Here is a 23,530-nt window from a genome sequence, read left to right on the forward strand (position 1 = left end):
TTCTGCTGTGCTCATATACAGGTGGGTTGTGTGGATTTTCTTCCCAACACACTGTGGGTGTGGATGTTGATTGACATGCCTATTCAAACATCTGGCAGCAAGTTGCCAAAAAATCACTCTGTGTTTTATAAGGAATCCTCCAGCAATGTCCTCTAAAAAGATCTTTGTCGACACAAGTCGTAGGTACATTTGTGTCTATAATTTCACTTCTTAGCTGACATTGAAGATGTTTAAGGGTGAAGAGAGATGTAGATCTATGCAGTGATGGAAAGAGTACTTGACTATTAAACTTCAGTAAAAGTCCTGTTACTGTAAAACATTATTTTAAAAGAAAAAGTAAAAGGGCATGTCAAAAATGTGAAAAGTTAGTCAATTAAAATGTGCTCTGAGTAAATGTAACTGTGTTAAATGTTTTATTTCATCCGTACAGTGAGTTACAACAATAAGAGTGTTTGTTATTGTAGGCTACTCACCTGTTTGAACGGCTTTCTGGGAGTCTTAAACACCACGAAGACTCAATCAATCAATCTCCCCTTGGTTCAACTTATCTTCCTATTCATTCTAAAAACAAGATATAACCAACCAGTCCACTCAGCCTCTCTGTCCCACTATTATCAGTGCACTTGGTCTCTCTGTCTGAATGAGGCTCTGCAGACACATCAGGGATTATGGTCACACACCTCATTGAAGGTAAAAGTTCATGCTAACGAGACCAAACATGCACCTAGTGGTTTATGCAATATTGTGGGTGTGTTTGGTTTGGGTCACTTAGTGTGTTCACCAGATGGTGCATTAAATCGAAGAGTCCAGCTCAACTCCTCCTCCAATCATAGATCCAGCCTTTGTAACTAGCCTGTTGAGCTTGTTAGTGTCTCTCACCCTCACACTTTGCCCCCAGCACACAGCAGCACAGAAGGTTGTGTCAACCACCATAAAAGCATCTGCAGCGACCTGTTGCCGATGTTGTAGCTTCCGAGGCTTTGCAGGGAGTAGAGCTGGCTCTGGCCCGTCTTGTAGAGGACCATAGTGTTTTCGGCACGCTCCAGCATGTCATCCCGTGCACTCCAGGGAATTTAAGGAGTGAACCAGCTCGACATCCTTCCCCTGGACGGATACAAAGGTCAGAGCAGTATTCACCTGCACGGCCCTGAGCTTGTCTTCTCACAGGAGAGGCTGTATGGTGTTAAAGCCACTGGAGAAACCAAAGAACATGATCCTTACTGTGCTTCCAGCCTTGTCCAGGTGGGAATAAGCCCAGTATGGCAGAAACATGATCCAATCATCCACTCCAGTGTTCTCCTGGTAGGCAGCCTGCAAGGGGTCCAGTGTTGATCTGACCCACTATTCACTCTTAAAAAATGATACGAAAATATCCAGCAGCTGCCATTTTGCGCTGGTCATCTGATACCAATTGGAGCTCATGTCTGCACAGTAGGGATCAAAAAAGTGGAGCCATGGTAGCAAGTTCTTGCCCATACACCCATCTGACCCAATTGCGAGTGCCACCAATCATGAGTACCCTGATTACATATGCAGCTGAAATATGAGCAATTAAACTTTCTGTAAATCAGTGATATAGGAAAATGACAGAAACAGAGACACATAGACCAATCTGCTAACATGGAGGGGGTAGGGTTAATGACCTGTACTGTAGCCAGTGACCAGGCAGCAATCAAGATGTTTTGGCTTCATTTTTGGGGAGCTGTCTTGTAATTCATCTTTATATACACTCTATGTTGTGACCAGGGGCCTGAGGTGGGAGAGTATCTGAGTATTTGAAGAAAAAGAAGCACCACCTGTCTTTTAACCACAATGTGATGATGATGGAGCAAAACCCAGAAGAAGAGGCATCTTCAAGCAACAGTCCCTGGTTACATCTTGCCACACCTTTGAATCAATAGTAATTCCTAAATATTAACATGTGACACAGTCTGGATCCTGTCTCCTTTTACCACAATATCTGACTGATTTCCATTTTTCCTAATATGAAAATACATGCAAGCAGTTTTACTTACATTGAGTGTCAGGCAAGACTCGGAGAGCCAGCTGGACATGTTGGCCATAGCTACTGTTGATTTAGCTGTCACTTCACATCTGTCTGGCAGATCAGGTCCTAAGATTGAGCCTTGTGGAACACCAACAAAGCAATCAACAAACGATGAAGTCCTACTCCCAACTCTAGTACATTGTCTTCTCATAGTGAGATAGGACTCCATCCATTTGATTGCATCAACAGAGAAATTAAAAGTGGATAATTTAGAAAGAGGAACATGATTTACAGTATCAAACGCTTTTCTCAAGTCCAAAAATACAGCACTACCACTGTCCAACTTTAGTATGCTATGAAATAGCAAGCAGCCATTTCAGTTAATTTTTTTTTCTGAAGCCAAATTGCATGGGATGAAGTACAGCTTGTCCTGAGTTTAAAAAGTCAGTTAATCGTTACGTTACCACCTTTTCTGTGATCTTAGATACAACAAGATAACCATACAAACCATACAAATTAAAACAAGCAGTTTCAGAAATAAGTTTGTGACTCCATAACAGTTTTTCTTTATTGCCATTTTGGGCGTAAAAAGGCCGTAAAAAAGGCATCTGTACAAGTCATTCAGTAGAAAATGATTAAGCAGTTAATCTGTTTAATATGGTTCTGCCTGTCAAAAGAGTTTAAAATGAGTTTTCAAGACAACATGAGGCAACAGGTCGGAGGCAAAAGGCCAGAGCTGCTGCCCAAATAGCTGTCAGAAACACGGCAAAGAGACAAGTTTGAACCAAACACAGAAAGAGTTCATCAGCAAAAGGAGATGCAATTACAACAAAACCCTTATCGGAAATGACTGAAGCTGAATATTTCACAACGGCACCACAGATCACAGCCTAAAAAATGACAATCAACTTAACTATATTCAATGAGTTTTAGAAATAACAGCACAGCTTCATAAATTGCTATTCATAAAATGCTCCTTTTTATGCAACATGTATTTTAATGTTGAAATACACAAACCTACCACCTACAACAACCTAATACATACTGTATGTGTTATGATGTGTTATTATCTTTTTTTTTTTCCTCCACCAGACCCTGTGAGTGCTAACGTGACTGTTAACAATGAGCCTTTAAAGAGCAAAATGTCTCCAGTGTGTCCTCCATATCATCGAATGCATTAACTTATGTTAATCAGTGTCACTATTTCAGCATGTCAGAAACAGTATCACATGACAGTTGACAAGGTGAAAAGCTTTATCCTGCTGTCATCTAGTCTGTCTGAGTTTGAGTTTATTACTCTGCTGCACCACATCCATGATAAACAACAGCGGCGCTCTACTGCCATCGACTTTTTAAGAAAAATAAACTGGCACCAGATGGTTGGAAATCTGAGGATAACCCTTTCGTGCTCAATCCCCTCCACCACAAACAAGTACATCTCCAATCTGTGAAAACAGGTTGAGAGGGTGAGCTACTGAACTGACTTGTAACTGAACAAAACCTTTTAAAACTTCAATTTAAAAATGACTTTTGATATCAATAACAAACAACTACAGTAATTAATGAAGCATTAAAAGAGTTTGTTAAGGTCATGCTCCTTGTTCAGTAGTTAAGTCAGATTTCAGATTAAAATCCTGTTGTCTGAAGTACATAACAAGATCTTTGTTGTTGGACGCTTTAATAACCTAATGATACATTATTATAGTAGTGTGCGTCTGGTCTATTCTTGGACTTAAATGTACATAACATATGAACATATACATACAATTACAAAAGAAAGAAATAAACCACAAAGAAAACACATTTACACAGAGGTTATTTGCCTGTATAGGATCTAAAAATCTGATTGATTATACATTGAATGTAATATAATGAAAAATAACTTTGCAAAAAAAATATTCTATATGAATTTCTGTCCTGAACGCCTTGGGGTCCCCCAGGAGGAGCTGGAAAGTGTTGCCGGGGAGAGGGATGTCTGGGGTGCTTTGCTTGGCCTGCTGCCCCTGCGACCCAGCCCCGGATAAGCGGATGAAAATGAATGGATGGATCTATATGAATGACACGGGGAGAAAATGCAAACTCCGCACAGGAGGGCTCCCTCCTAGGATCGAACCAGGAACCCTCTTGCTGTGGTTCAAACCCTCTTGCTGTGAGGTGACAGTGCTAACCACCACACCACTGTGCCGGGTCAGGGCACAGGATTTATTTATTCAATTATTTCATTTTTTTCATTTGTAATTTTTACCACGTTTATCATCTTAGTTTGGCATGTTGGTATGATCGCATTTGCTTATTAGCACTAAGTACAAAGTACCGCTGAGGCTGTTAGTAGTGTGGCAATAAACCAAAGTACTGGTCCAGTTCAAATGACGACCTGATGATGGTGCCACATGATATCACAGTTCATTCTAAGGGGAACATGAACCCCATTTTTTTGGCAGTCCCTCTCATAGATATGGATATACCTTCCCATCCCATCAAAGAATCACCAAAGTCAAGATGATGTATCCTCTGTGTGCCATCAGTGTCTGTTTAAAATTTCACAACACTCCATCAAATGAGACAAATGAGTCTAGATCAAAGTGGCCCAACTGTGGCATCCCTACAGCCACAGTGCAAACATGGCTGAAAACTATCACGACTACATGGCTGACTGAGATTCTATAAAAAGACAATATATTTCTGTTCCTGTGTCAGTACAAAAGTTAGATAAATGAAAATTTTGATTTTTACATGTGAGGGTATTTTGTCTGGTGGTGCTGGGGTTAATTCTCATACATGAAAACTGCCTCTGCTGATGCTGTCGACATTCTTCTCTCGTCTCCTTCCTGTGTGAACACTAGCTGTTCCTCTTCAAACTCTACTGCTCCCAAACTGATGGGTCGACTTATCCGCGTCCCTGTACTACACTGACATGTCTCAGCTCCACTCTCTGACTTGATCTTTCGACCACTCTTCCTGACACCCATCACCATTCCTGGGCCATGAGAAAATGTCCATGTCTTTACTCCCTGTTTGTCCTCCATCACTTTGTTGCCTCTTCCTCTACCAATACTGAAAGTCCCAGCAGTGTTTCCCCTGTGCAGAATCATGCCCTGCAGGTTGCTGACAGGCACATCAGCCAGAAGCACTGTGTTCTGAAGTTGTGGTTGGACTATGTAATGCATTGGCTGCATCATAGGGGTGGTGGTGTAGTAGACTGGCTGCTGCTGTAGTACAAGCATCTGAGCCACAGAGGGCATCATGGCTGTGGTAACAGGACCAATATGGGGTAAATGAGGCATGCTGCTGGTACAGTGTGAAAACTGCCCATGCATGCTCCCGGAAGCTGATCTATTAAAGCCTGTGACACTGGTGGTATTTATCCCATGCATGCTGCTGGAGGATTTTCTGCTTAAGCCCATGACCCCAGTGGATGACTTGCTGATGCTGCTGACATTTTGGGTTTGCTCTTGGATCTTGCCTTGGATGCTGGGTGGTTTACTCTCCAATAAGGGCACAGCAATGTGGTCAACTTTATCCACCTCTGGAGCGACAAAACTTAGAGGTGTCGGAGGTCGAGGAGGAGAACAGATGTCAGCCAGCTTCTTGAACTTTAGCTCGAGGTCATCGAGAAAGTGCAGGTCATCGTCAGACTCCAGGATGCTGCAGCAGCCCACTGAGCCAGCAGGAGAGCCCTGGCCCTCATAGTCATACTCAAGCACACAATCTCTTGCTGCTTGCTTCTCTGCTGCACAGCTCGCTTTCTGCATAACATTAACACCAAGAAATTGAAAGACATGTTAATCTTGTCTCCCCCAATTCCTCGAATAAAAAGTCAGTAATGATTACCTCTGGCACAGCTTGAACAATCTGAATAATGAAACATGTATTACCAGTGCTAATGTGCTCAAGGCAACATTTTGATAACAGTATTAACAGAGTTTGGAATAGCATGTGTCTCTGATTACCTGGTATAAAACAGTTATTTGAAAACCAAACCAAACAAAATTGAACAGAGTGTCTATTTGCCCCCAGGGGAGAATAATTACATTGCAGCTGTTTGACTTTTTACATCCATCCCTATGTTGCTTGCTGATTATGGATCCCACTGTGAGCTGTGATTGGCTGGTACTCCTCATATTGGCATGTCAAGGTCAGGAGCAGTTAAGATTGGAGGAATAGGTCAGGGCTAGGGCTAGTACTGGCCATTGTTAGATATTCTCCATGATTAAAGTTGTAAATGTATGAATAAAAAACTCAAAAAAGCACTCCCAGATAGTCAGGTGACGTTGTATAAAGAACTACACAGTCCACAAGGGCTGTATGTCATGGTGGGTGAGTGGGACAAGCATAGGACTTTCACTTTGGAGACTAGGGTTTGAGTCTTGTGAGTCAGTGTTGGTTTATTACTTTTATACTTGGCTGACTTATTATTTTCAGTTTGTAGGATGTATAAAACTGCTGAATGCACACTGTGTACATAAACTTTCACAGAATAGCTGAAAAGACTCATTTGTGTGGATGTCATATTTCAATATGACTAGGATGACTAGCAGTATACATCCAGATGTAAATAGCCATATTGGCTATTCCACCCTGGGTGCAAATAGTATTGCTGGCTATGGATACCTGGGTGCAAATAGTATCCGCCAAAATAGATAAAAAATAAAAAATAATAATAATAAAAATGAACCAGCTTTCCTCCAAAATCAGCTCAGAACATTAACAGCAGTAATGCTGCCAGGCAGACCAGACAGGAATTAGAAATATGCCATCTACATGTAACTAAATATAGACCCTGATATTAAACAAATAATATATGAGCAGGACAAAAGAGCTGAAATACAGAAGTATTAATGGCACTGTCCAAAAAGTAGCTGGCTCACAACATCCAACACCACACTGCTCCTGAGAAAAAAGTCACATGAAAGATGCTAGATATGCTGCTATTTTAAATCTATTATGTGGTAGAAACTAAAAAAAACTAAACAAACTAAAATGTACAGCGTAATAATAAATCAAAAATAATGAATCAAAATCACACACATAGTTTTAAAATGTATACTTTCATATTGCCTCCTTTTCTTCAAAATTCTGAAAAATGGAAAAATAGCTTTTAAATTCGCCTCAAGCATAAATTACTACCTAAAATTTCTCACTTAATCAAATTTTACATATCCACTTCCTGCTTAAATTCTGACCCATGCACACACTGGTTTTCCTGTACAATGAGGGGTGATTAGCAACATCTCAGGTGCGCTACCTTCCAGTTTCCAAATAAAGTGAATTTGACAGTCTCAATAAACTGTTGTTAGTGACAACCTGTCTGATACTGATGTACAGTGACGTCACCATGCTCCCAATCTCAGCAATGACTTTGGTTTCTTCCATATTACTGACAATGACAGAACTATTGAGGGTAAGAGTTGTAATAAAGCAGTATCAGGCCAACGGTCCCTCACCTGAGAGTAGTACTGATGCAGAAACACATTAGAGAGGGCAATGTCATCCATGCTGTCATACTGTAACAGTTGTTTCTTCATTGAGTATGTCTCTCTCTGGCTCCCTCTGGACTCTCCAAAGCTGCTCTCCCACATCCATCTATCAGCACCGTACCCAGACTTGTACATTTTGTTGGCAATGCCCATCTCAAGAGTCCCAAAGGAAGTTGCTGTGTTTGCTTTGGTGTTGGAAGCCACTCTGCTGGCCCGTACATTAGATACAGCAGCAGATGTCATCTGGACTGGAGAGCTAAGCAGAGGGATCTCCTGAAAGACATAAGGACAGGGACTGAATAGAGACATATAGGTTTGTGTGCTAAACTAGATCATCAAGCCGGACTGCCCAAATAACTCATTGGGCTCTAGTTTCCCAGCGTGGTGCAGCGCAGTGCAGGGTGGTGCAGGGTGCAGGGTGGCAAACCCCGCGCAGAGCTAGTTTCAAGCAGCGCAACTCAGTTTGGTAGTCTGGCAGACTGAGGTGCGCTGAGATGGGTGTGGCGGCGCAGCAGGGGGAGGTGTCAACAGATCCAGCTTGGCGCAGTGACAGTTTCGTGCCAAAAGGCTTCGCCAAAGGTGTGCTACAAGCTCGCCAGCTGAAACCAGGTCTACTGTCAGCGCAGAAGGAGTGCAGCCGGTGTAAGCTGAAGTTTGGCTGACCAGCGGACAGTGCGCACACGTCACCAAAACCTCACAGGCAGGTTTCCAGAATATCAGGCACATTAATAATGCAATAAATACCCAAAAAAACACTATTCAATGCAACTATCTGGAATCAGCAAATAAATGTATCTCTATATCGACTGTCCCGTCACATCTGATGTCAGATCAAAGGGGATTGGCACCGTTTGGCACATTTGGCACGCGTAATGGAAACCCAACTTGATTTGATTAACACAGCTACAAACTAATGAGTTCACATCCCTCTCAGCCAACCACAAACAGCCACAACATCAGATAGGGAGTATATATTCAGGATCTGTCATCTTAGAAAAGCCAAAAGAAAAGAAACAGAGCGAGACTGCGAGAGAGAAGGAGAAAGCACGCACGCACCAGAAAAACGCAACATTGATTTACAACTGCGGTGACCTCCTCCCAGGCTACCTTTGCATCATCAGCTCGTGGAGGTCTGCTCGCAGTTCCATATATTCGGACACTGCGAGCTTGGACCTCCCGGACCAAAACATCAGTTTCCTCCTGGGAGAAATTTGGCTGTCTGACGCTGCTGCTCTCTTCTGCCATGGCGAATTGAGTAAACTCTCATTACGCCTTTGCGTGGCGCATTTAAGGGCGAGGAGAGGGGCTCATTTGATTGGTGTGATGTGTGTAAAACCCACTCCACGCCTTCTCTCCTCCCTCTTTCCGACTTGCGCAGGTAGGAGGGACGGAGGTGTGAAAGAGGAGTAGCTGCGCCAGCGCGCACGGTGTGCCAAACTTGCAAAATCCGCCTGGCCACACCCAGTTGGCGAAGCGCAGGTGCGCTGCGCTCCCGCCTCGCCCGGTGTGCGAAACTAGAGCCCATAATCTTAAAAACACTGACTGTACTTTTGAAAGCTGGAGATCTCCAGGAGAGTACAAATCCTCATCTGGTGCTGCTGCAACATGTTTACATCAGATGTATATGACCACACACACTTTTCATCAAAGAAAATACGTAGCAACCTTAGGTTGTATATGTCCTGTATGTAGGCTTCAGTGCTTATTGGCATAATGTCTGTATACACACATGTACACTACCCATACGGAAATGGAATACATGGCACATATGAATATGATAGAATACTTAAGATTCTAGTTGGGACAAAACACCAGTGAGTGTCTGCGGCATTAGACTGTCAGCTAAATGCAATGTAATGTAATACATAGTAATATTTAATAATAGTAAGAATATATATGTAGAACATAAACATACAGATTACATATATTTAACTTATATGTGCACACCATGTTTGTCATGAATCAAATGTATATATGTGTGTGTAATATGTATATTACACATTTAGACAAATACATGTTATATGTATGAATAATTATGCATGTGATATATATGGCAATAAATGTTTTATACATAAACATAAATATATGTGTGGGCTGGACATACATGTCAATACAGTATATGAAATTGTTCCAGTATCTAATAGGTTACATATATAGTTTGTAAATAAAGTACATATATGTTTTTATGTCATGCACATATATTTAATACGTGGACATTAAATATTTGTACACATATTTCTGCATGAGTAACCTGATTAGTGCTGCCTTTAGGAAATACACACCACAATGTGGATCACAATATCAAGATACAGACACATTAAAATCATAGAATTCAGGTCACTTCTTGTGTTACTTTTCTTGTTTATTTATGACATGCTGAAATGCAGTGTAGGAGTTGAATCAGAAAGCCAGTGAAGTGAACCAATAATGCCAGAAACACAGTAATATAGCAGTTGATGACATCAGCTAACATTAGCCATCATACCAGACCAAGTGGGGCTATACCATTAAATTCCCTGAGTGCACTGAGGGGTGTGTTTTTACTTAATACAACATGTGTGCACAATACATACAGTGTTATCATATATTATGCTTGCTGTTGGAGTGATTGTGGGGCACAAGTCATTTTTCACCAAAATACCAAAACTTTTAGCACTTTAGCACTGCATGCTTCAGTCTTCATGTACTCCTGAATACAGAACAGTCTGTTTCACACTGTATATTTTACCTTGTTCTCGCCTCGGCCCTCCGTATGATAGACCATCAAGTGTTCTCGGGTTTCAAAAGGAAGTTCAGAGAAGCTCCCCGACACTCCTCTACATGAGCAGGTCATTAGTAATAAACCTACGGCTGAAAAACACAACCACAACAGAAGGCAAAAATATTAAAGTTCATATACTGTACATCGTGAATATCCAAGTAATATCTGACATTGAGATGTCTAGCAGCAGCTTATTGTTTCAGAAATATGTCCGAGGTATGTACCTCACAAACCTCACTGTGAGGATCAGTTTTTGTTTTTTTTTTAATAGAAAGTAGCAAGTAAATTTTTATATATCCATGTAGTAATTCCTATTCACCTCCGCTGCATGGATTGGCAGCAGAAATTGTTGACTTTCAAAACCTGACAAAGAATAAAACCAAAACTGTACCCCACAATAAAAATATGTTTTCTTATAATGAAGTAACTCTTTAAGTAACCTTTTCATTTTTTATTGATTTATCTATTTTTATCATTTCAGACTCCTATGGCCTTTTTTCATTAAATATTTGATATCAGCCATATAATGGAGAGTATGTAAATGATAATGTTTACTACTGCAGAGAAATCCAAAATAACCTTGCCCATCAGTAGCACATCTTCAGTGTCACTTGAGATATTTTAAATGCTCATTTTGGTTTAACCACAATTCTAGATCATAGAGGTGTATTTTAGGCATCATTCCTGAGTCATGCTAACATAACTCATACTCACCAAGCAGCATCAGAAGTCCCAGGATCAGTGCCCCCACTCCCAGTCCTCCAAATGTAGATGAGGATTCCTTGAGAGGAGCTGCTCGACCATCTATACCTGCTGGTTTGCAGGTCTCTCCTTTCTCACAGGAGCACACATATAGGTCCAGGTACTGAGGGTCTGGGCAGGCGAGGCCCTGCTGGTCCTGGATGATGAAGGCGACCTGGTAGTGACCAGCCCAAAGAGGTTTCAAAGCCCTGAGGGATGCACTGGTACCTAATAGCAAGAAAGAACAAGAGGAATCTCACTGCTCCAGTGCAGGAATAGCTAGTAGGTTTTTAGATTTGAATGTTTCCTTTTTTTACTGTTAATGTTCCCAAAATTTGACTGCACAGGGGCATTGGAAAGGATGCCCTCTGTCTCCCCTTTCACTATGTGCAATTTTCATCAAAACAGTAGGAGCTGCCAGCCACTCTAACCACTGTTATAAACAATCACTACTTCCCCCTGAGGGTAATTAGAATTTAAACCATTTGATACAAAACAATGTTCACACACACTGGCAATAATAGAAATAAAGTATCGTACCATTTAAAGGTTCAACCCTCCACTCTTCCCGGCTCTCCTCTTCCACAAGGAGGAAGGTGAAAGGGGCTGAATTTGGATGTCCATCTTCATCCACTGCCGTAACATTAATCACCTCAGTGTCTGAGCAGATGTACTCCACGTGGTTGGTCAGTGTGGGGCAGTTGTCATTTACATCTCCCACCTGCAATGCTATTGTTCCAGTGACGATCTTAGTGGGCACATCTGTGGGAATCAGGAGACACAAGCTGTCTACAACAAGAAGTACAAACCAAGTGGAATCTAAACAGTGAATTGTCTATAAGAAAACCAAAGCAACATCTGTAAAAGTTGCGTGGCTGCATAGTAGGTGTTGATTCAGTGTGGTAAAACTTTCACACGACCAGGAGCCATGTAGTTCAGTGTTAATATCAAAAGTTTTGTTTAATGGAACTTTAAACTATTCAAGCAGATACCTAAAGTCTACACTTCTGGCCACATCAGTACAAGAGTTCAGTGCAATAAAAGACTAATTGGCTAATCCCAAGCTTTCCCAAGCAGCTCTCCAAATTTGAAGGTATAGTATGCAGGAATGTTGATTACTATTTGTAAACTGGCTTACCAGCAAAAGTGAAAGATAGAATCAAACCCAGATTCACTCTTGTTTTAGAACAACTATATTTGTGTTTTTTTGGCAATGCATCTATGGTTCTCATAGCTTTCTCTTAGATGTGTGCTGCTTACAGTCTGGCACCTGGTTACTACCATTTTAAGAAGTCTTAACCTCCCCTGTGTGCTAGGTCCAGGAATATATCAGAGTAACAAGAAAAATAAGAAAATACAGCCACAGGATTATGAAATTCCTGCATACTATGTCTTTAATACAACAATTACTACATATAATCAGAGCTTACCCTGAGTCAGACTCAGTATTTTAGCGTAGTAAGTTCCATTAACCAAGAATGGGGACTCTCTGTCGGGGAACTTTTGAAGTCTAATCTCTGCTGTTTCTGGGTCAATCAATAGCCAGTTGTCAGGATCATAGCCTTTAGCATATCTGTGGAAACAATGTGCAGCAATGTTTACTCTTTAGATTACAACAGTTAAAGCAGTCATACATTTTACTTTGCTGGTTCTAATGTAATTTCAATCTGAGATGTTTTATGAATATGTATTTATGGAGCTTATAAACTGAAAGTAATGTGACTTCATCTCACCGAACATTTTCTGCAGGCTTTCCGGTGTCACTGTCAGTAGCTGCGAAGACAGTGATCACTTCCATTAATGGATTTTCCTCTGGGTTCTCCGAAACAGAGACAGGCTTTACTCGGGGTTTAAATGCGACCCCCTCAGGTTCATTCACCACTGCAATGTTCACTGGGTAAAGTTTGCCTTTGATTGGCCTCTTTTTATTGGACTGGTTTGTAACTGTGCTACCAGCTCCTGCCCCAGTCCCTGCTCCTGCCCCAGTTGCCATGTCAATAGATACCCCTGCATTAGTTCCCACACCTCCTCCTCCTCCTCCTGCTCCTCCTCCCCCTCCTCCTCCTCCTCCTGCTCCACCACCTCCTCCTCCTGCTCCGCCACCTCCACCTCCTCCTGCTCCGCCACCTCCTCCTCCTGCTCCGCCACCTCCACCTACACCTACTCCTGCTCCGCCACCTCCTCCTCCTCCTCCTCCTCTTCCTCCTCCTCCTCCTTGACCATCGCCATCATCGTCTCCATCTCCTATAGCTGGGGCAACATTGGATACTACCACTCCGAGCTTTATATCAGGATTTTCCTCAAAATCAACAGGCTGGAAGGGAAAACAGAACAAAGCCACATCAGTTTACTCTCACAGGTCACTGTTTAACATGAATACATTGTTCATAAACCACAAACTGTTGCCCGCAAATGACTGAAAAGTTATGAACACAAGATTTCTTGTCTTTTTTTAGTCATCAGGCTAGACAAAATCAGCAATATATGCCAAACATAGACTGAAGTTAACTGTGCAAACAAAATAAATGTATTAGTAGTTAAAATAAAAATGTCTCTTATAAAACCAAGGAAAGAAAACAACTTTTTGGGAGGTAGACAAAATGGTCTGGTGGAAAATATGTCTACTAATCAAGACTAATATCAGTCAGTGAAACCACGTATTCATCTACATCTACATAAATATATTTTTAGGTTACTTGATTGTTGTAGTTGGTTTTAAATGAGTTTTGATAAAGATAGACATCGAGGAGCATTTTGGTTTTCCTGTTATGAGATTCATATAAGGAAATACTCATTAGTTTAGAGCAAAATAAAAAAAAAAAGAAGATTTTTCTCATTTTGATTTCTGGGGTAAATTATGGAGCAAATGCTCTTGATGAGATAGTATACATTATGTTATTTATAAACTACTGTATGCATATAACCAAGTCAAATTGACTGCTAGGGGCATCTTAATTATTTAGCTTGTCCCACAACTAATAATTGTCCACCTCTGTGAATGAACATGTGATGTTTTGTGATGTCTGTGATACGTCTGTGCCTGTGATATTTGTGATCGATCTCTGTAAATGTACAATTAGTGGAAACGAATTTCCCTCTGGGATGAATAAAGTAAGTCTAAGTCTAATTAGAAAGTATTTCATTTCTACTGAAATGATCCACACATACTGCTTTAAGCATGCTAGGGTGTTGTGATACAGACAGATTTACCTTTTCAAGCATCAGAACACCTTCGTTGGTTTTGGGATCAGTCTCTATGCTGAATATTCCATCTTCATTTCCAGTGACAATATCAAAAACAGCCAGCCAGTTGTCAGTTTTCTCCTCATCATCATCCAGCACTTTGAATCTCATGACCTCCACTTGGGCTGTGTTCTCCACGATGCTGCCTGCATACTACACAAGAAATATTTTTCATTTTACTATCATCCCTTTAAATTGCTATAAAGGAATACATCCTCCTGCAAAAGGCCATTTGTATAGTAACTGCTTAATTTGTGAAGAAAACAATGTTGTCACAATAACACAAACAAACTAACTGATTGGGGAAGCAGTAGATAAGCTGCTCAGCAAGGTGAAATTACTGTTTTGCCAATGGAGCCTGTCTTGAAGAGAGCATAGATACATTTTTCTTTTAGGTCAGTTTTAAATGGAAACGTTTTAGAGAAATGCATGTGTTTGGAAAGTACTGATCATATGACTGGATACATGAGACTTAGATTTTACTGCATAAGTTGTGTGAGAGTTTGTAAACAGATTCCATTTAGATGTTCTGTTGTCAGATGCAGACCCCGTGACTTAAATTCATCAGAATTTTCACAGTTTTTGGATTCTTCATTCACTGGAAACATGTGAGAAAAGCAAAATTAACTTCCTTTAAGAAAAGTTAAAGAAAGTTGGAGAAATACACTTATCTGCTTTATGGCAAAGAGAGATGAGAAAATTGATGTAATGCTCATGTTTGCCTGTCTGATGAACATGAAGGCAGGCTCATTATAGCTGGTTGTTATCATGAGTCTGCAGAGCCTCTAAAGCTCACAGTTTACCATGTCACGCTACATTACTAATTCATGCAAAAAGTTTCAAGGCAACCAGTGGAAACTGCAGGAAGTTACTGCTCATAACTACAGTTAGAAATATTTCACATAACCCTGTTGTTGTTTTTTACATTTTGGTAACACATTGAAGAATCTGGATATTAAAAAAGTGAGCTTTTGAAGCAAATGCATAGCCAGGGGTTCTGTTGTAGTTCTATGTACAGACGGATGGCCAGTTTATGATACAGTGGCAGGATGAGTAGGTGTAGTATTTAGTTGACATAGCTAACTGGGAGTGTAATTTATACACAGTTGGTAGACAGATCAGAGAAATTTCAGGGAGGGCTGTTTCCACACATGTTTTTAATCATAATCAACTATTTATTTCAAATTCTTTTTCTATGGAAACAAAGTCACAGTTGATACCTCGTCTTTTTCCAGCTCGGGTACATTATCATTGATGTCCACTACTTTGACATGAATTGTCCCAGTGCCTGTGTTGCCTCCAGGAGCGCCGTCCAGATCAGTTCCTTCAACTGTTAAAGTGTAGGAGCTTTGCGTCTGTGGACAACAGAAGCACCAACACAGGTTTATAATTCAATAAGAGAAGAGCTCAACAATCCTATCAACCGTCTACAAATGTATTATAGTTGATGTAAGTCATATGGTGTTCCCACCACAGTAATGTGTCTGACCTCTCTGTCTATGGTGTTTTCTTTGACGTAGATGGATCCAGTTTCTCTGTCTATGTAGAAGACGTTTCGGCCATCAGAGGGCTCCTGCTTCACAAGGCTGTAGGCAATCTTTGAATGGGAACAGTTGGCCTTGTCTGCATCCGTAGCTGTAATCCTACCAACCAGAGTCCCTGAACAAAAACAATGAAGACTACATTTAATATGTTTTAGATAACATTGTAATCTTCTGCTCTTTCAGCATCAGGACTATCACTGAATTAGGACTGTCAGAGTCAACCCAGAAGTGGTACCTAAACCGATGCATCTACCCTGAAATGTGTGTGTATATGTGTGTCTTTGTGTGTATGTAGACCCCACAATTGGGCAAAAAATGTGTAGACCCCTCAATGGAGCAAAACTAGTATGTGTGTTTATGTTTGTGTCAAGTACAGTCAAGTACCCACGCTTGCAAGTGGCAGTAACATGTGAAAACATTACAATTTAAGGCACTTCAGTACATCCAGTCTCACAATGGATGAGTAACGTGCCTGGGCATGTGCATACATTTGAGCTTCAAATGCATGCACATGCCTCAGGGCATGCTGCTCTTAGCAAAAATGCATTTTTTGTAAAGTGCTGAGTATACGACTGGATAAATGACATTTGGATTATACTGCACAAGTTGTATGAGATTTTGTAGATGGATGTTTTGATATAGTTTAGCTGTTGTTAAATACAGACCCTGATTACTTCAATTCATGAAAATTGTTCACTTCTCCGGGGTTAGAAAAAAAAGTCTTCTGCACGAATTAAAGGTCATTTTGTGTTATTTCAGTACAAATTTTCAATTTGTGGATGAAGTATTCCTTTTAAGACTTCTCTCTGTATGCCATTGCAACAGGGCAACTCTGCCAAGTGACGCTATACATGTGAGAGTGATTTGCTGTTTTATGGGTTGTTGTTATCGGCTTATGTCTCATCTGTAGTGATAATAGTAAGGTACATACAGAAGAGAGCTTTTAAATCTTATATTTTGAGTGTTGGTGGCAGAAAATATGTGTTACCTGCTGGACTGGCCTCTTTAACTGTAGCTGGAGGTACAGGGACAAAAACAGGTGGATTATCATTCTCATCCTCCACATCAAATCTCAGGTCTATTCTGTCTTCAGCCACAGTGCCGTTATTAAATCTAGCCACTCCTGTCAGCTATTGAACAGAAATACACACACACACACACACACACACACACACACACACACACTAGATTACTAGATTTTCATAGCTCCATGTTGGAGCAGAGCAGTGGTGAGGAAAGTATTCAGATTTATGCTTGAGCACTATAAGTAAGAATGCTCCACAACAGGTCAAAGTGCTGCATTGCAGTTCTTACATTAGTAAAAGAGAAGTTAGCAGCAACATTTACCAGAGCTTACAAAAGTAAAAGCAGAATTATAATTATTTCTGATGCATTATAGTGTATTTGCTGCAGTTTATGTTTTATCATATACTGTAATTCATAAGAATGCATCATGGTTTATAAACTGACGATATATTTTGTCACATAAAACACTAATCTTTGAAGTGACTACTAACAAGTGGCTATACCATTAAAATTAAGTAAATCTTGTAAATCCTACAAGTACTGCAAAACTGTATTTTAATACAGTTCTTGAGAAAATATACTTTCCACCACTGGTGCTGAGCACATGTTACTGTAGAGCTTTACAGCTGACTTCTCATTAATCACTATTTTTTTTCTTTTGTGGTACTCAATGTTTTCTTCATGGCTATCACTGCTCCTCTGTTCATTTCAAACAAACAAGAAATGTAAAATGTAGCAGAAGATTATTGTGAAATCGCTCACCATCAGCTCTGTCGGATCAGGATGTCATTATATGTGTGTTTGTGTTTCATTCTGAGTGTGGTTTTAAATTATTCATCTACCTCTACCAGCAACAGCTCTCTTGCTGATCTTGATCTTTTGACAATTAAAGCCATTATTATGTAATCAAATAGACACTGTGGAGGATAGCAGTGCAGAGCTTTCATGAAATCACCTTAATTCAACAGCACATACTGAATTTTAGTTCATACATTAGTAAGTAGATGTGTAATAAGCTGTGTGCTGAGTTATGTTCTCACAATGTAGGTTTCCCTCTCCTCTCGGTCCAGTGTTCCTCGGACATACACAAGTCCAGTGTCCTCAGCCACAACAAACAGGTTCACTGGTTCTTTACTGGCCCCAGGACCCAGCAGAGTGTAGTGCAGGGTCTGCTCTGTGTCCCAGTCTGACCTGATCTGAGAGTGATCATAATAATCATAACAACAATTAAACCATTTAAAAATATCACAATATATTCAAGGCTGTCCATTGCACATAATCAAGTAATGACTTAATTACTTATTTCTAACATTGAATGCCATTGTTTAAAAAAGTTTTTCTGTTTACAGTACATATACATGGCAGCTACACTCAGAAACAGTGTACACCTATTAACAACCCTAACTTGTACACCTGTTTTCTGTCGACCTAAGTCTGAATCTTGGCAATGAACATAAATCACGAGTCATCCAATATGTACTTACTTTCTAGAGTTACTGGGCTGCAGGAAAAGGGTTCTGCATTGCACTTGTTTAGGGTACTTTCCCATTCTTATTCTGTGAGCAGCATTTCGAACATCAGCCCTGCGTCATAACTTGAGAATGTCTGCGATTTCTGTCTCCCTCTACAACAGCTGAGTGCTGTACAATTGCTGGGTGCCTCAGCCTCATGCTGGAGGGCAGCTCATCTCGAGTGTTGGCAGAGATGGCAAGACTAATCATACATTTTCTATTTTTTTTTTTGACGAAAGCAGAAGTTGCAATGCAATCGTAAAGCTAAGGAGGGTGAAGTCAAGCCTTAACACGAGCACCACAGTAAAGCGTGACAACTTTTATTTCTCCTGGCAATCTCTTTTTATGTTGGTGGAGCAGTTTCCAACTTTTCTCTGTCTCTAGGCTGTGTGTGAGTGTGTATTTGCATATTTACAAAGGAAGAAAAGTTGAATGATTCAGACAGTAATCATATATGCCTTCTTCAATATGTCTCAGGTGCACTGCTGAATAATAACAAGCAAGACCTGTCATGCAGGCGTCAGTGTTATTTTACATCAGCGAACTCCTAGAATGAGTCAGTGTGAGAACATTGTAGACTAATGCATAAACACCACAGCTTTTAGCATGAGGATATGTTCAATATTTTTAACCTGGGACTTTATTCAAATGTTTTTTTAAGAAGTGTGCATAATACAGCCTTATTGAGAGCTGTGGTTTGATCAAATAACTGAGGAAGCTCACAGGATTGTTAGCAGTGGTGTAGCTCAACAATCTGGGGCTCCTTTTACTACATGTCCTCAATACATCTTTTAATACAGCCTCTACATAAAATTTAATCAACAAATAAACATATGCAGTTATAGTTGTAATTAATAGTGACTTGTTTACAACATATTTAAGATCTACACAGTCGAAATCTCAGCATATTTCACCTCTCTTTTCTCAACATCACCCTGAACTGCACCATCACTGTTTTGATTTCAGCTAAAGACCTTTATTGGAATCCTCCTTTTCTGTATTGTCTCTAATGACAGGAGCAAACAAAGGCAAGAAATGCCAAAATAATTATTTAAAAAAGGCTCCATTAGATAACTGTGTTTGAGTCCAGTGAGAAGCTGTTGCAGAAGTTTAAAATAATCAATGATGTTATCCAATTAATTAATATTATGATGACAAACAGCTTCCAATAAAGGTCTGGGATGAAAACCTATCAACCCTTCCTTCAATATAGACTAGACTATCATAATTTACCAAGCCGGCATATTAAATATAAACCTTTTGGTAGAGAAATTCAAATAACGTCTTTGCTGTTGTCAGAAGACACATACTGTAAGAACACAGAGATTATATGATGTGAGGGAACTTCTTACCCTGGCAATAGGCTCCCTTGTATTGTAATTATAATTCTCTTTAAGCATCTTCGTTGGGACAACCCAGTCTCTCTTCTGGCGTCTGAGATGTGGGACGCTGGCTGCATCGTCTCCCAGACACCCCCACAGCTGCAGAGAGAAGAGGACATGTGACTGTGGTGTTGCTTCTCCAACTGTAACTTTTTGTGTCTGTTTTCAGATCAGTTATTTAACTGAACAAAATGCTTTGTAACAAGATTCAAATTCAGAAGCTCCTACAGCAGCTCATACATCCTGCAGTGTTCATTCACCAGTATGAAAGTGTTACACCCTGTCAGCACATGACTCATTTCAGGCCTGTTTGTCAGCCATGATACAATTAATAAAAAAAATAAATAAATAAATAAAAAAGTTTGAACAACAGGCAATAATTAAGTTATGAGCCATCAATACTAGGGGTGGGGGAAATAATCGATTTTTAGATGCATCGAGATTCTGTCTTGAACGATGCGCGCATCGATTTGGAAAACTCATAATCGATTTTATTTTTATTTTTATTTTTGAAATTACCGTAACTCCTCGACCATTCACGCTATCGACGTAATTCCAACAGATTCCGAAAGCTAAGAAGCGGAGCTTTCCATTGACGTACCATTACGGTAGTGACGCCATTACCTGTGGAGGCGGGGAGGGAAGTGAGCACAGTAGGAGGAGAGTGACGGCTGACGAGGAGAGTGCGAGTTGGAGTTAATTAGCGGAGTTTTGGTGAGTTTTAGTGGAGTTTGGGTGGCGTTTTCTTTGTAAATAATATTTAGTGTTGTAAATAATAGTATTTGTGGTTTTTTGAGAGCTTTTGAGTTTTTTATGCCGTGTTTTCATCTTGTTTTCACCATAATTCGTAGTTTTGCCATCGTTCCTCTTTTTTGCAATAGTACGTGTTTTTATAGTTCATAGATATTTATAGCCAGTTATAGTTTTGTAAATACTGGAGGAGAAATGTCGAGGAGGTCGACGAGGGACAGGAGAGTCCCCTTTAGATTTGTGGATGAGGAGGATGGACCGGAGGAGACTGGTTTAGTTTAGTCATCTCAACCACAGTAAGTAATACAGATTGTATGCACTGGATATGTATTCCCAGCTTTATTACAATAATGTTTTTCAATATCAAGTGTAACTTTTCTTATTGGCTCGTTTTAGAATCGAGAATCATTTTATAATTGAAATCGTTGCCCTCGGAATCGGAATTTAATCGAATTGTGAGATTCCCACCCCTAATCAATACGCTATCTGATCACATTATTCATTGTAGTTTAATGTGTCAGACTTCAATGGCAAGCTACAGTATAACAGTATAACAATTTTACAATCTACTGTTCACCAGGAAACAAACTCTCACAAAAGAATCCTTGAAAACATACCCCACAGATTCGGTTTACATGCTAACATGTATCATGTTAACATGCCAACTAAAAGCTAAATGCTTCATGTTAACATGTGATGTTAACATGAACATGTGATGTTAACATGAAGCATTTAGCGTTTAGTTAAAGCAGTAAAGTACAGTAAAGCTGAGAATGATGAGGGTTCAATCATTAGATTTAGAGCTATCCTTTCATCCTGTTGGAGATCTGGTAAGGCCAAAACACACCGGTGGCGTACGACGCGCGTCAAAACAGCCGCCCCCATTATTTTCTATTTACAAACCCACACCGGCGGCGTCTCGACGCTTGTACACTGTTGTCCTATTTTTCCAGCATCACCGCCCTTGAAAAAGCGCTATTTTGTACTTGACTGGAGTGTGCAATAGAAATCCGGTTGATGTGTGTTGGGGGTGGCACTTGACTCACCGTCATATGACGCCGTTGGTGTGTTTTGGCCTTTACTGTGTTGTCTGAGTAAGTGTAGACATATAGAGTATAGTGAAGCGCAAATGCAAATTCTCAGTAAACTGTTTAATGTAATTTTAGTGCACCCACGACACCTTTACACTGACAAAAAATATCACACTTCAGGTATGTCACAATCCTTAGTCATGAATGAGAGCCTAGTTCAATGTTTGCATGCTTGAAAGCTTTCAAGATGATTTACAGCATCTATAGCTCACTCACTGCTGCCCTGAGGGAACAATTTGCAAACAGAAAATGTGATCACTGCTAAAATGTGCAGAGTTCTCGAAAGTTATATGTCAAGACAGTCTCAGCTCCTGCATGTACAGACACAACATTGTAGATGATGTCTATACATTTCCCCATCTTTCACCTTTTGGCAGGACTCAGGGCCGGGGCAACCGCATAACCCCTACTTTGACTCTCAGACAAAGCACTAAAGTTAGGTAAAGAGTCAGTATGGCTGTGATTACAGTTAGGGTCTGGATGAAGCTGTGGATAATCATTTGTTTTTACATTTGTTATCCGATGCTCTACATCCACCCTTTCAATACTTTTTTTTACTACATTTGCTTATGATGTTTGTTTTTATTTTATTTTTCCTATAAAATATCTCTCCATATTTGCTTCCTCTGTATTTCATTATGCCTGTACTATGTACTCTGTGGAGGTGGCGACCAAACATTTTACTGCCGAAACTGTGTGCATGACAAATAATCAGAATCTTTAAAATCTAAATAAAATATCAATGTTTTCACAGGGGACCGTAGTGTTAAAAAGTAATGTTAAAGTATTTTCATAATAAGAAAGATAAAGACATAAGTCCTCCTGCCCGAACAGGTGTAACACAGTTAACATGAGACTGAGGGACATCAGATAATCAGTCACAGTCTGTATGAGGCCACACCCAGCTGAAATCAGTATGAATAATCTTTGGGGTGGACTCAATCATGGCTGTGTATGGTCTTTCTTTAAACACCTGTTGGAAAATATGGATTTTGAGTTTCCTGTAGTATTAACTGTCCATATAGACATTCAGATTGCAGTGAGTTCCAGTCAGAGTGCAATTTGTACGCTAGTTAACATAATGAATGTATTGAGCTTATTCGGAGTGGTAGGTAATTCTCATGTATATAATTAACAGGGTTATATTGATTTATTTTCTCCTCTATATTCTCTGTTTCTGTATCTTTTCTCCTGATTAAATCAGGAATCCCAAAATGATAACATATCGTATATTTTAGGATACAGTGTATATGCACCTGGCCAGCTCATCACATGCGCGATATAAAGAGCTACATCCTTGTTTCTGTCCTTATAGTATTCCAGAGGGGACATAGTGTGGGTGTGTCTACTGACCTATATTAAGAAAACAAGTCATGTAACAGGCAGCTCTCTGCGCAATTACATAATACAACAAAGAATATCAATCAAGATATTCAAGCTGACTAGGCCTACATCAAGATCAAGTTGGACCAGATAGTCTTTTGTTATTGAAAGTGGGTTTGATGAGAAAAACATATGATGTGTGCGTGGGAACAGATACAATAGGGATCATTCAAGGAGAGACTGGGAATGACAGGACCTATGGTGACCTGATACCAGCATGAGTGGGAATTATACCCTGTAGAACTTTCACGTACAGTTGTGAAGGTGAAATCTTGGCAGTTTATCTTGAAACCTGTTTAATTTCACATACAAGAACGACACGATTTAAATCAAACCTTACCAAGTCATCTCCCTTTCATGCTTTTTTACTTGTTTTTAGTTTATAAACCTTTTTTCATCATTGCATTTCTATGGCTCCCTCTCTTCATACACACAGACACACACATAGACAGACATAGACATAGTTGTGAACTCACCAGAACTGACAGGTGAAGCAGTAAAATGATGGCTGACAACCCTGCCATGTCTCAGGTAGAAGCTGCACAATAGGTAAATGGTGTTCCTCCACGCAGACTGCAGTAATAGTAGTGGCTCCTGATATCAACAGGCCCTCAGAGCACAGAGAGATTCCCTC

General features: G+C 40.1%; 1 protein-coding gene across 1 annotated transcript; it reads right to left on the reverse strand.

The window, feature by feature from the left end:
- Positions 1-4,050: 4,050 nt before the first annotated feature.
- On the reverse strand, positions 4,051-23,521 carry LOC117253818 (desmoglein-2-like protein). Its single transcript, XM_078169126.1, has 15 exons — positions 23,373-23,521; positions 19,643-19,771; positions 17,820-17,975; positions 16,742-16,883; positions 15,699-15,868; positions 15,430-15,564; positions 14,177-14,362; positions 13,131-13,280; positions 12,700-13,007; positions 12,397-12,539; positions 11,507-11,728; positions 10,940-11,194; positions 10,193-10,314; positions 7,432-7,737; positions 4,051-5,733 (listed from the first exon to the last, which is right to left on the reverse strand). Exons 1-15 carry the CDS (start codon positions 23,418-23,420, stop codon positions 4,753-4,755), a joined length of 3,453 nt encoding a protein of 1,150 aa, XP_078025252.1. The 5' UTR covers positions 23,421-23,521; the 3' UTR covers positions 4,051-4,752.
- Between the last annotated feature and the right edge of the window lie 9 nt (positions 23,522-23,530).

Source organism: Epinephelus lanceolatus, chromosome 6, assembly GCF_041903045.1.
Source record: "Epinephelus lanceolatus isolate andai-2023 chromosome 6, ASM4190304v1, whole genome shotgun sequence".
NCBI lineage: Eukaryota > Metazoa > Chordata > Actinopteri > Perciformes > Serranidae > Epinephelus > Epinephelus lanceolatus.

Coding starts and splice junctions, on each gene's coding strand:
- LOC117253818 (XM_078169126.1), bottom strand. CDS start 23,420: ATGGCAGGGTTGTCAGCCATCATTTTACTGCTTCACCTGTCAGTTCTG. Junction 13,008..13,130: donor GAGGAGGTGGCGGAGCAGGA/GTAGGTGTAGGT, acceptor GGAGGAGGAGCA/GGAGGAGGAGGAGGAGGTGT. Junction 5,734..7,431: donor TGCATCAGTACTACTCTCAG/GTGAGGGACCGT, acceptor AATGTTATGCAG/AAAGCGAGCTGTGCAGCAGA.